General features: G+C 33.0%; 1 protein-coding gene across 3 annotated transcripts in view; it reads right to left on the bottom strand.

Annotated features, from left to right (window-relative positions):
- VPS13A (vacuolar protein sorting 13 homolog A) overlaps positions 1–14,293 on the bottom strand; it is a 259,057-nt gene that overhangs the window by 229,359 nt on the left and 15,405 nt on the right. For all 3 annotated transcript variants that reach the window (XM_082614126.1, XM_082614124.1, XM_082614125.1), the window contains exons 2-8: positions 14,205–14,248; positions 11,932–11,974; positions 8,644–8,739; positions 8,274–8,375; positions 3,425–3,534; positions 2,429–2,488; positions 175–234 (exon numbers count right to left, since the gene is read on the bottom strand). In XM_082614126.1, the coding sequence (XP_082470252.1) occupies positions 175–234; positions 2,429–2,488; positions 3,425–3,534; positions 8,274–8,375; positions 8,644–8,739; positions 11,932–11,974; positions 14,205–14,248 (515 nt within the window). The remainder of the gene's footprint in view (positions 1–174; positions 235–2,428; positions 2,489–3,424; positions 3,535–8,273; positions 8,376–8,643; positions 8,740–11,931; positions 11,975–14,204; positions 14,249–14,293) is intronic.

Here is a 14,293-nt window from a genome sequence, read left to right as displayed (position 1 = left end):
TCATTGAAGATTCTTTAACATATGCTTTTTTCAGAATCTCAAATAATTGGTCATATAACAGTTAAGCAAGTAAACACAATTCACAAAAATCCTTACCTATATATTATCATTTGCCTTCCTAATTAAGAGTATCTTTTGTCAAGCCCATGGGTTGACAAAACATATTTATTTTACCTTACGAAATAGTTTCTCAGTCTCATCATGTAAACATGGAATCCAGTATTGATCAGTTGTCTGAAAAGGAAAATAAAAAGCAGTAAAAAACTGTCACTTGCATGTGAAATGGCAGAGTGATAAATAGAATCTATCATGCCCTAGACCAAGTTTCCATTAAAATGTCCTCGAAAACATAACATTCAGGGGCTTCCCTGGTGGCACAGTGGTTAAGAATCCGCCTGACAATGCAGGGGACACAGGTTTGAGCCCTGGTCCGGGAAGATCCCACATGCCACAGAGCAACTAAGCCCACGCACCACAACTACTGAGCCTGCGCTGTAGAGCCCATGAGCCGCAACTACTGAGCCCATGTGCCACAACTACTAAAGCCCGCATGCCTAGAGCCCTGTACTCCACAACAAGAGAAGCCACCAAAAAAAAAAAAAAAAGAAGAGAAAAAGGCACTGCAGTGAGAAGCACACGCACCACAAAGAAGAATAGCTCCCGCTCACTGCAGCTAGAGGAAAAAACACCCACAAGCAGCAACGAAGACCCAATGCAGCCAAAAATAAAATAAATTTTAAAAAATAATAACATTCAGTCAAAGAATATTAACTGAATATTCTGCATTCAAGGATCTTATTGCTTGGTGGAAAAGCAAACTAGTAAACAAATTATAAACAGGTAAATGCCATTATGGAGGTTAAATACACAGTACTCTGGGAGAACATGGTGGGAGCCTCAATCTCAGGGATGTGATGGCAAAAGTGATATCTAACCTAATAAGTGACACATAAATAGAAATTATCAATTCTAAATTCAGTAGGGAATATGATTCACGGTAGGAAGATATTTGAATATACGACATGTTCAAAGAAGTGAAATAGCCCAATATGGCCCAAGAACTTATTCAAAACAACAGAAAGAGGTAAAATTAGGTATCTTACCTGAGGACAGATTACAAAGGGATTATAAACTATTTTAAGACAAAACTATGGACTTTATTCTAAGAGCAATGAAAAGTCACTGAGGGGAATAAACTGATATCCGATGCTTATGTTAAAAAGATGGTTTTCATTTTTTTTTCTAGAGAACTAAATGGACTAGAACAGTGTTGCTCAAAGTTTTCACACAATTAGGATCACCTGGAAGGCTTTTTAAAGTAGATTGCTAGGTCCCAACCTGAATTTCTAATTTAATATGTCTGGGCTGGGGGACAAGTTTCCAAGGACCTCCAAAACCAGTGGTGAAAACCACTGCTGACACAGTTACCAATCACCTTCACATTGCCAAATCCAATGGCTAATTCTCCATCCTTATTTTTCAGCATTAACAGTAGCATTTGACAGTTTACCTCACCCAACTTTATTGAATAACTTTTCATTTGACTTTTCTTTTTTCTCTTTCTGCTTGAGGTTGATCCAAGTTTTAAGAACAAATCATACACAAAAGCTTAATGAACATAACAAATAAAAGAATAATGAAATACTATAGAGCAGTTGAACTGAATCAACTGAACTACACGTGGCAATAAATACATGTCACAAACAATGTGTAAAGAAAAAGGGAACTTAGAGAAGAATCACATAACATATTTATGTAAACTTTTAAAAATCTACCAAATATTACACAGTTTTAATGAATATATTATATAAAGTTTAAAAACTTAGGATGTTTATCTCCTGGGTGGGAGAGAAGAGTGGAGTGTAATACAAAAGGAATTTATACTTTATTCATAACAGCTTATTCTTTAAAAGTATTTAAAACTTAATCTAAATGACAAATTCAACAATCATGCCTTCTGGATATGAGCAAATGTTTCATAATTCTTTATGTACTCCTATACTTTTAAAATTTCTCAATTTGAAAAATCAGACAGGAAGAAAGTATGCCATGATTATTAATAATAGTGATGATAAAATGATTTGTTTCTTTAGGCTTTTCATGAATTATCAAAGATTCTGAAATGAACATTACTTTTATTTTGTACTTATGCATTTAAAATTCAGAATGGATTTTTAAAGAAAATAAGTATCAAATATCATAATTGGCAAATAATAATAGGCTCTCACATTTGAAACTAAATTTGATTGTCAACCATTTTTTGAACTGTGAAACTACCTACCCTCAGTTCCAATCCAGTCTATGCACTCCTGTACCACTTCTATATAGATATCTACTCCTGATGCTGGCATATATTAACAGTAATTACTAATTTAATTAACTATACTGCAAAATTAAATATGGTTGAATTTCTTTTTAAACAAAGTACCTGCATGCTGAGATTTTGAAGGGAAATACCAAATGACAGTGGGTTGTCTCGATTTGTGACCTAAAGAAGAAAACAGAGTAAATTTTACTCAGATTTTTAGTAGTTGTATAAAATTCATATTATAGAAGAACTTCACTTTCTGGGAAGTATACTATTTTGAACATTCAGAAACATTTTCCAACTTTCTGGAATAATTTTTATTCCTATATTTTTCCTAATACTAGTTAAAATATTAAGTATCAATGTATTAGTGTAGTACAATAATAATACATCTGCATAATGTTTTTCAGTCTGCAAAAAAAGAAGTTTATAAAAAAAGTGATTGACCCTCACAATAGAACTATGAGAAGCCAATGATTATGTGTTTGAGAGAATACATGATCTATTTGACATGAATTAGTTAAGTCTAGCTTTAATGATTCCTAGACCATTGCTCTTTCCAGGAAGAAAACACAGTATAATTTAAAGTACTTTAAAAATATATAACTGCTGGGCTTCCCTGGTGGCGTAGTGTTTGAGAGTCTGCCTGCTGATGCAGGGGACACGGGTTCGTGCCCCGGTCCGGGAAGATCCCACATGCCGCGGAGCGGCTGGGCCCGTGAGCCTTGGCTGCTGAGCCTGCGCGTCCGGAGCCTGTGCTCCGCGACGGGAGAGGCCACAACAGTGAGAGGCCCGCCTACCGCAAAACAAACAAACAAACAAATATATATATATATATATATATAACTGCTAAATTCATAACTCCCATTTATCAAAGGTGATTATAATATAAGCAAGGCATTTACCTTCATTATCTGATGTTTGAACATTTTAGGAAAGTGTAATCAAGGCACTAAGGACTGCAAATTACAACTATAATTATAAAAAATAAAGACAATGTCATCTTCAGCTCTATATCCCTCCACTTCCCAGCATCTCATAAGTTGACCACTACAGAGCAGGTGTCAACAAACAGTAAAATAAATATAAACCGTTATCACCTATTAAAATACTTACATCATCTTCATAGCGAATATGGATGTTGGAAATTTTCACTTGAAGATTTTTTATGATCTGAGTAATTAATTTTTCTGTAAAAGTGTCCTGTTTCTCCACCTGATGTTTTTCTACAATTGCAAATATCCATTTTTAATTTGAATGAAAAATACACTCTGTGTATACACTTATTGAGGTAACATAACTGGTACCTTGTTAAAGAAATATATCTGTATTTGTAAACAGAACACTAAAAGCCTGCTTTCCAAAAGTTTTACATACCAAAAGGCTTTCACAGGTGACTAAATGTACACAGTTTTCAAAAGCCACTTTCTTATGCAATCAAACTAAAGTCCAATACGTAGAATTTACTGTCATCAAGTTTTATAATTTCTGTTAGCTATACCTGAATACATAAGGACATAGAAAACAATAAAGATTATTAGGTAAGAATTATGATAGGCTTATATTAGAAGAGCCAGAAACAGTAGCAAAGAATGAATCTCTGCTAAAATTTATGCTATCATCATAAGTTGTCTGTGGTTAGAAGTATAAAACAGCTGAATATGCTCCTTCCCCAATGAATACAAAATAGGAAGATGTAAGATCCCTTCCCTCTCTCCTTTTAAGCAAGGATGAAGGAAGTTCATCACTTGTTTCATTTTCCAAAATGAGATTAACAATCTCTTCAATACTTTCCAGGGAAATATAAAGAATTGAGGTTCCTAATTTATTTTTTAATATGCCTGTGATAACCACTAATTATTAACGTTTTTGCCCCCACTTGAAAATGCCAATGATGGTGATCTCCTTTCCTATTTCTAGTCCTATTCCACCTGTATATACATATTGTCTATCTTTTCCTCTAATGACCTACTACTCCCTAATTCAGCTGACCCAGGTCTCAGATAAAGAAAAGTTGATGAGGATATCATATGTACATCAAAGACAAGTGTGAGTGAACAAGAGATAAGTGAATATATTTGAATATATTGAAAAGGAGTTTAGAATTAAAAAGTGGAAAGTAGAATATAAACTCTTTGAAGACAGAACATTTTATTTTAAATGTTGAATGAATCCCACCACTACCTAATAAAATCCTCTGCTCTATAAATTTATTCAGTAATTCAATTAAATGCTAAATCCTTCTTTCCCTATCCACTAGTTTCTTTCTGACTTCCTTATCTGGCTCTGATTCCATAATAAATTATTTCACCAACACTTTAAACTCTGTGCTCTCTTTTTTTCTCCTTTTCCTCTTTCAATAAAGCTCCAACCCTGCATAAGACCAACAGCCTACTTTTTACATAAACATGTGTATGCCTTGCCAGGTGAGTAGTGGAGGAGAAAAATTACAACAGAACAGACTGCAGCTACTGTAAGTTAATCATTACCAACTTCAACTCACCAGCAACCTTACTACATTTCTCCAGTCAACTTGTTCACACTCTCCAGAATAACTATTACAAAATTCTTTTTGATACTCTTTAAAGGTCCAACAACCCTTCCACTGCTCTCTTTACTCTTAGCAAATGACCTTACAACTATGGAAAAAATAGAAGCTTCTTTTCTGCAATCATCACTCAATCAAAACAGCTTTTTTTAAAGATGACCAATGACCTCCATGTCATAAATAAAATAATTATTTCTTAATCCTCAATTTACCTGATATCTCAGCAGGATCCAACATACTCTTTGCTTCCTAAAACGCTCTTTTCCCATGCAGATATAATCTCCAAATTTCTTTCTCCTTATCTAACCACTCTTTCTTGATCTCTTTTTTTTTTTTTTTTTTGGCTGTTTTCCTCCTCTATACAATCCTTAAATGTTGGATTTCCTTATGGCAGGCTCAGTCCTAGAAATGTTTCTCTTCTCATTCTGTACGGTTGCTGCAGGGAATCTCATTCACACCTTATAGCCTGAACTATATCATCCTAATGCTGACAACTCTCAAAAGTATACTGGATAAAGTCAGAAGTGAGATATAATCACAGAGAAGTTGGTACATTCAGTAAACTACAAAGGTCAGTATGGCTGGAACAAAGAACAGAGAAGATATGAAAGGGATGGGGCCAGTAATGAGGCTGGAAAGGTAGACAGGATTCAAATCATAAGAGCTTTTATGTATCCTGTTGAAGAGTTCAAACTTCTACCTGATAACAGTAAGGTATATAATTTAAGCATGGTTATTTATATTTTAGATATAAGTATAAATAAGAGGGACTTCTGATTAAACATGAGTTGCATCTATTTTTCTATTCCTCAGTAAAAGTAAAGGGGAAAAATGGATAAATCTCCAAGACCAAAAGAAAAAGGGTGTAGAAGAAAGAATGAATAAGAGAGAACCTCAAAAATTTAGAAGCTGGAAAGTAGACGGCCTTAGACAACATGACAGAGGAAGAAATCTGATCCTAAATGCCCATAAATGAAGATGCCAATTGGATTTGGCCAGAGTTCTTGCGTATGACACCAAAGGCACAGAAACAAAAGAAAAAGTAGACAAATTGGACTTCATGAAAATTTTAAAATCTTGTACATCATAGGACGCTATCAACAGAGTAAAGAGGCTACCCAGAGAATGGAAGATAACTTGCAAATCATATATCCAATAACGGATTAACATCCAATTATATGAAGAACTCCTACTATTCAACAATAACAACAACAAAAAAAACAATTAAATGATGGGCAAAAGATTTGAACAGACATTTCTCCAAAGATAACATACAAATGGTCAATAAGCACATGAAAAGATGCTAAAATACTAATTTTTACAGAAATGCAAATCAAAACTACACAAGATACCACTTCATCCCATTAGGAGCCTATTATCAAAAATATAGAAAACAACAGATGTTGGTGAGGATGTGAAGGAAATGGAACCCCTGTGCACTGCTTGTGGGATTGTAAAATGGTACAAGTCCCTATAGAAAACATTATGGCATTTCCTCAAAAAATTAAAAATAGAGTAGAATTACCGTATGATCCAGCAACTCCACATCTGGGTCTATACCCAAAAGAATTAAAAGCAGTGTCTCAAAGGGATATTTGTACACCCATGTTCAGAGCAGCATTATTTACAATGGCTGAAGCACAGAAGCAACCCACGTGTCCACTGATGGATGAATGGATAAGCAAAATGTGGTATATACATAAAATGGAATATTATTCAGCCTTAAAAAGGGAATTCCAACATATGCTACAACATGGATGAACCTTGAAGACATAATGCTAAGTGAAATGAACCACTTGAAAAAAACATGAATACTACATGATTTCACTTACATGAGTACTGAGAATAGTCAAAATCATAGAGACAAAAAGTAGAATTGTGGTTGCCAGCGTCTGGGGGTAAGGGGGGAAGAATGGGTGGGTTACTGTTTACTGGGTGTAAAGTTTCAATTTTACAAGATGAAAGAGATATGAAGAGATATGGTGGTGATGGTTGCAATACAATAAATGTACTTAATACCAATGAACTGTACACTTAAAAGTAGTTAAGATGGTAAATTTTGTTGTATGTATGCCACAATAAAAAAAATTTTTTTTTAAAAAGAGGATGGGGGGTCTTCCCTGGTGGTGCAGTGGTTGAGAGTCTGCCTGCCGACCGGGTTCGTGCCCCGGTCTGGGAGGATCCCACATGCCGCGGAGCAGCTGGGCCCGTGAGCCATGGCCGCTGAGCCTGCGTGTCCAGAGCCTGTGCTCCGCAACGGGAGAGGCCACAACAGTGAGAGGCCTGCGTACAGCAAAAAAAAAAAAAAAAAAAAAGAGGATGGGGGTAGGAATGAATGACATCAGAGAGGAAAACATGATTACAAGAAGTGTTGCAGGAAATGTGTTAAATCTCCTTTAATGTTCTTTTACCTGTTTGTCAGCAGGTAAACTGTTTATTACTGCTTTTTTTTTTTTTTTTTTTTTTGCGGTATGCAGGCCTCTCTCTGTTGGGCCTCTCCCGTTGCGGAGCACAGGCTCCGGACCCACAGGCTCAATGGCCATGGCTCACGGGCCCAGCCGTTCCGCAGCATGTGGGATCTTCCCGGACCGGGGCACGAACCCGTGTCCCCTGCATCGCAGGTGGACTCTTAACCACTGCGCCACCAGGGAAGCCCTATTATTGCATTTTTTAATTTAAAAAAATAAATGCATGGCAAGGATATTTTGATCAGTACACATATATTTCTTTTAAGATACTTAGCTAACAAATGAAGGACAGAGGAGCATAAGGTAAGCAGATGACAAGGTTAGGAAAATGACTTTATGTTTAAAGATAAGGGAGGCAACATTATATTTACATGCCAAAGAGAAAGATTCACTAGAAGGAGAAGTTAAGAGTCAGAGTATAGAGCGTAGGTGTTGATGGTGACACCATTACTATCACTAGCATAAGTGGAAAGGGATTAGATTTCTTCAGGCCGTCTCTGTCACTGACAAAAGAAGTGGATTGAAGTAATGGACCATTTTGGTCTAGGTTGAATAGGAATGGATGTGAGCCAGAGGGTAAACAGATTTGGGAAAATATATCAAGAGACTAAGTAACTCCAAAAGGTGAAGAATTGATACAAGTGGAATAAGAAAGAGAAGACAAGAAAGGTAAGAAAATATACTTGATGAAATTAATTACTACAGTTAAAATCTAACCTTACTCTTTTAAGCTAGGGATATTATTTGCACTAAGGTAAATTTCTATAAGGTAAAATTTCTGTAAAAATGATAAAACATAGAAACTACATTAAAATTCCTCATGTAATAAGATTCTGTCATATTTTTAAAGTAATCTCAGTGCTTCCAGAAGAAAAGAATACTCAAATATGATAAATATTTAGGTCTTTTCCGCTTTTCTTATTACATTACCATTCTTATCCGTTTTTACCTTGATCAGCTACTTTTCGTTTTGCTTCTTCTATCCTTTTCAGTTCCTGTTGCTTTGCTTCAAAGAGTTGTTTTTCTTCTTTTAAAGGATCATATTTTATTCCTACAGGAAGTGTAAAAAAGGAAGAATCTTAATTACCTTAAATTTACTGATTCCAAAAAATATCCTGGAAAATAATCACTAATTCAAAGTCTGCAAAAATTAGAGTAAAATCCAATTTATGTTGTATTATCAAATACCAAATTTAATTATTAAAAAAATCTCCAAAAATTCACCAAAATTATTTGAACAAACATAATTATCAAATATAAAGATTTTTCCATGCACAAAAAAGAGTAACTGAAATGATAATGTTTAAAATTTGACTTACTAGAAGAAGGCACTATGAGTAAATAAATGTCTTCCAATAGAGCTTCAACTGGTTGGGTATAAAGGTTTTTCCATGGAATTATAAGACTAAGATTACCTACATGAAAAAAAAGACAAAAAATGTTATTCTTTCAACCTAGATTTACTATCAGCTTATTTTCTGTCAGGCATTAAAAGAGGTAACGAAGTAGCCTTTGACCTTATGAGCTCATTAACTTTGTAGAAAGCTATTTTACAATCATAAACAAAAAGCCTTTACAGTGATGATTTGAAATTATTTGTACTAGTATTGTTGGAAAATCTACTAAACCATATTCTAAATATTTACAAATTTCTATTTCTGGTGATATGTACCACAAACATACCAATATTATTCTTCCATTAATCAACAACCCTTGATATTATAATATTGATTTTCCCCAATTCTTACTCAAAATCTCTAAGAAATATTTTTCTCATACTTTAAAAAGGTAGGTTACATACTTTACATGTGTATTTTTTATATATAGATTTTACATATATATTACATGGTATATATATATATAGTATATACATAAGTACGATTATCATAAGTATATGTACTAACAAATTTCTATGGTAATAATCAAGGATCCTAGGCAATATTAGAAAATCGTTCCAAATAATGAAAATATTTTACTACAACCCAATAGCAAAGTATTTTAAAAAGCATTAGATTTCTTGAACTAAAAAATACTATGTAAGGGGCTGATTATACTATTAATTCTAGTTTTATGTATTTACAAAATTTCTATAATAGTTATTTCAATATTTTAAAAATTTTTTTACAAAGTATGAATCTCTAGATTTAGAAATAGTTGTCATGACTGGGGAAGGGAAAGACTTCTTAAATACACCAGTGTTGCATTAACTGGTTAGTAATACATACTTAGACATGTCGCACTACATAACCCCCAAAATCCATGTTTTAAAAAACCCCAGATTGAGAAAAAAATTTCTTCATACTAAGTCAATTCAGAAAAAAACAAAGTATCTGATTTCTAAAAGAGGAGTAACTTTCTAAGTTTTAAAAACAGAGAAGACAGTGACCATTTCAAATTTCCATACTATCCAAAATATAACCAAAATGAAGTGAGCAAATTGGGAAAGATAATTGTGACGAATTTGACAGTTTACTTATAAATGTATCAAGCAGACTGCTTACACACATATACACACATACATTAATAGTCTAAAAAAGTAAGTGAATAAAAGGACATAGAACAGTGCCACAATAGCATTAAGTATGCAAAGAAACACATATAAAACTAACAATGTACCATTTTTACCATTTTTTTTTTCTTTTTAAAGCCAAACTGTTTTTTCCTCTCCTTATGAAGTGCAGACTTCTTATAGAAAATTCAGAAAAAATATAAATGAAGGTAATTTCAAAAATCTTCCACATGAAAACAATTACTTTGAAAACACATGAGTATTTATATTTGATATGTATGTAATTCTGCATGCTAAATGAGGAAAACTTTGAAAGATCAGTAAGATTAACAACCCCCATTAATGGCAAGGGGGTTGACAATACGTTCTTATAAAACTGGCTGTACTACTGTACCACTCATTTGGAAATGTGTACTTCTTTCATTCAACAAATTGTGTTCCTACTATATGCCAAGTATTGTGCTAAGTGAGGATACAATAAAATTAAAATAAAATTTTAAAATTAAATCCACTTCTAAAAAAACTTACTGTTTAGAAGAAAAAATAAATAATAATGATATTAAAGAATGTCAGGTTCTATGATAGAGATATGCAAACGACATCTTAAATGATTCTCAAGATTATCTTATGTATTAGGTATTAGTGCAGTGTACCTTCTACCACCTTATATTAACACTGAAAATTACCTTATCATTTTTAAACATGTTCAAAAAAAGAAAAGAGAGAAAGGAAAGAAGGTAGGTTCTAAATGAAAGCAGGTCGATTTACTGCCCTTATATATATATTTTTTATTTTTCTTCAATTGATGTTAAATTTATATACACTGATTTACAATGAATATCGTTATAAAATTCAATGACTTAGAATATTTTCAAAAGGTATGTGAAAATGTTTACTGTAATATTTTTGTACCAATAGAAATATAAGATTACATTGTCCAAATATGCATTCAATGGATTACTACACTACCTTAAGAAATAAGGGAGGTCAAATTAACATGGATTATGAGCAATCTTTACTAAATATTAACTTAAAAATAGAATATAAAATCATACATATACCATGATTATAGGAAGTCAAAATGTTTACATGTAAACAATCATTTAAAAATCTGCAAAAATAAATATATTAGGTGGAAATAAATATATTAGGTGGGTGACATTTTTCCAGTCTTATCTATACTAAATAGTCTTTAAATTGTGAGGGTGGGGGAAAGGAGGGAAACAGAATTTGAGTCTCAGCAATGTAAATGTAAATGATAAAAACTTTCTTTGGCATACAGTCTAATACCAACTGTAAGAGCACAAAATTGTGAAGACATTCATCATGTAGTTTATATAAGCTTTCAGAACACCTTGTTCCCCAAGTGACACCAAAACACTGCAAAAACATTATATAAATTCTACTACACAAATTATCTGTATAACAAAAAAACTTCCAAGTCACAAATAATAACACTATCATCTTGCACAATACTTAAACCAATAAAGTTTAAACAACAAAGTTAAAACAATAAACCAAAATAATTTAAGAAACCAAACATACATGTCTTTATTAAACATGTTAAAACATCATATTTGAATCAATTATTTCTGTTCAACCAATACATTTAATATGTAAACTACAAAAACTGGAAAAATAATACAAAACAAGAAAGCACAGTGTTTCCTAGAAAACTAGAAAACTTCCAGAGCAGAAACTAGGTTTTTGACTGGTTCCTAGCCATAGTGCCTGGATGGTCCAGACCCTACTCCTTATACCACATATGCATGGCCAATCGGAATACAGCAAGGATAACTAGTCAGAAATCTAAGAAACTGAGACAATCATGCTCTCTATTAGATTTAATGCTTTGATCTCAACTTATTTTAACACTTAACAATATGCATTATTTCACCAGTACTGAACAAGGGATTCATGGACAACAATTTTAAGTTATACAACTAAGCTCTACATAGATGAAAACACATAATGCTTTTAATTTATGCTCAGAAACATTATAAATATCACATTATAGAGATATTAGACATATTATTCTGGTTGCATGTCCAACAAGAAGGACATTCAAATAATAAGGATAATAATAAGGATAGCTTACCTATATGGCCAACTTTAATTTTAAACGGTACATCCAGTTGACTCTACAAAAAATACACATATGTAAAATATTAGTACATATACAGTTCAACAAAACAGATGACTATTTGTTTCTTCCCAAAATTACTTAAGGGATTTAATTTAACTTACACCTTCTCTTTACCCTCAACAGTTATTTAAATTTATAAATACATAATGGCAATATTATCTTCAAATCCATAAAATTCAGACACTGATCACCTTAAAAGAACTACAAAAAAGTTCTACAGCAATCCTGACCCCTAAGTTACCCATACCAGAATCACTACGGCTTTTACACTGCTTGAAAAAAGGAAAAAGAAAGTGGGAAATTCCACTGTCAGTTTGTATTTGTAAGGAGATTAAACTCCATTTTGCAAAAAATATCCTCAAATAAATTTCTCCCCATTCAATTGGGAAAGGACAACCTTTTCAATAAATGGTGCTGGGAAAACTGGATATCCACTTGCAAAAGCATGCAGTTGGACCCTTATCTTATGCCATATACAAAAATTAACTCAGAATGAACCAAATACCTAACATAAGAACTAGAATTATAAAACCTTAGAAGAAAACAAAGGGTAAAATCTTCTGGACACTGGATTGGGCAATGATTTCTTGGATATCACATGAAAGGCACAGGCAACAACAACAATTAAAAAATGATGAAGTCAATTTCATTAAAATTAAAATTTTTTTGCATAAAAAAATTTTGTACATAACACTGTTAACAGAGGCATAAGACAGCCCACAAAATGGGAGAAAGTATTTGCAAATCATATCTTCTGATAAGGGGAAATATCCAAAATATATAAAGAACCGAAACTAAACCAAAAAAAAACCACTTGATTAAAAAAAAATCAGCAATGCTTTTCAATAGACATTTCTCCAAAGAACATATAAAAATGGCCAATAAGCACACGAAAAGATGCTCAGCCTCACCAGTCATTAGAGAAGTGCAAGGAAAACCAAAACAATATACCACTTCACTCCCACTGGGATGGCTGTTATCAAAAACCAGAAAATAAATGTTGTCAAGGATGTGGAGAAATTAGAACCCTCATGCATTGCTGGTGGGAATTCAGGCATACCTCATTTTATTGCACTTTGCTTTGTTGCGCTTCCTAGATACTGCGGGGGGGGGTTGTTTGTTTGTTTGTTTTTAACCAATTGAAGGTTTGTGGCAATTCTGTGTTAAGCAAATCTATCAGTGCCACTTTCCCAATAGCGTTATTTTTAAATTGAGGTATGTAAACTGGTTTTTGAGAATACAGTATGAGTAAATATAATTTTTATATGCACTGGGAAACCAAAAAATTCAGGTGACTTGCTTTATTGCGATAGTATTCACTTTATTGCAGTGGACTGGAAATGAACCTGCAAAATCTCCAAGGTATGCCTGTGTAAAATGGTTCAACTGCTATGGAAAGCAGTGTGGCAGTTCCTGAAAAAGCTAAACATAAAATTACCAAATAATCCAGCAATTTCGCTCCTAAGTATTTACACACAGGAACTGAAGGCAAGAACTTGAACGGACATGTATGCTAATGTTCATTGCAGCATTAGTCACAAGAGACAAAAGGCAGAAACAATCCAAGTGTCCATCAACAGATAAATGGACAAAATGTGGCATATACATACATTGTTCAGCCAGATAAAGGAGTGATTTTCTGATAAATGCTACAACGTGGATGAACCTTGAAAGAATTATGATAAGTAAACTAGACACAAAATGACAAACATAGCATTATTCTATTTATATGAGGTACCTGGAATAGGCAAATTAAGACAGACAAAGTAGAAGTTAGCAAGGTAGATGGAGAGAGGGAATGGGGAGTTAGGTATTTCTTACTGGTTACAGGGTTCCCCTTGGAGTATCAAAAATGTTTTAGAAATACATACTGATGACAGTTGTACAACACTGTAATTCATGCCACTGTATTCTACAGTAAAAAATGATTAAAATGGTATTAGGAAAAAAAAAAACCTGAAGATGACTGGAGAGGTAAATTAACAATCTAAAATGAAACCATATAGGAAGAGATAAATTTTAGAAATATTTTTAATGGGGAAAATTACACTGTCAGTTTGTACTTTTATGGAGATTAAAAGTCCATTTTGCACAATTCACATTTTACAAAAATTACTTTTTAAAATTTTTCTCAAACTTAAATAATTTAAGATGTTAAAGTAAATCAGGAAGAAGTCTATGTAGCTAACTGCACTAATACAACAATTTTTATAGTCAAAACCTACCAGGGCATTTTCTTTAATTTCAAGATTCTTCAGGGCCACAGCTCCTAAAAAGAAAAGATTATTAAAAAATAAAATTGAAATTTTCAAAT

The sequence above is a fragment of the Mesoplodon mirus genome (genome assembly GCF_964341445.2).
Source record: "Mesoplodon mirus genome assembly, chromosome: 1".
In the NCBI taxonomy this organism is placed as follows: domain Eukaryota; kingdom Metazoa; phylum Chordata; class Mammalia; order Artiodactyla; family Ziphiidae; genus Mesoplodon; species Mesoplodon mirus.
Note: the sequence above shows the minus strand (reverse complement) of the source record. Positions and strands in the feature narration are given on the sequence as shown.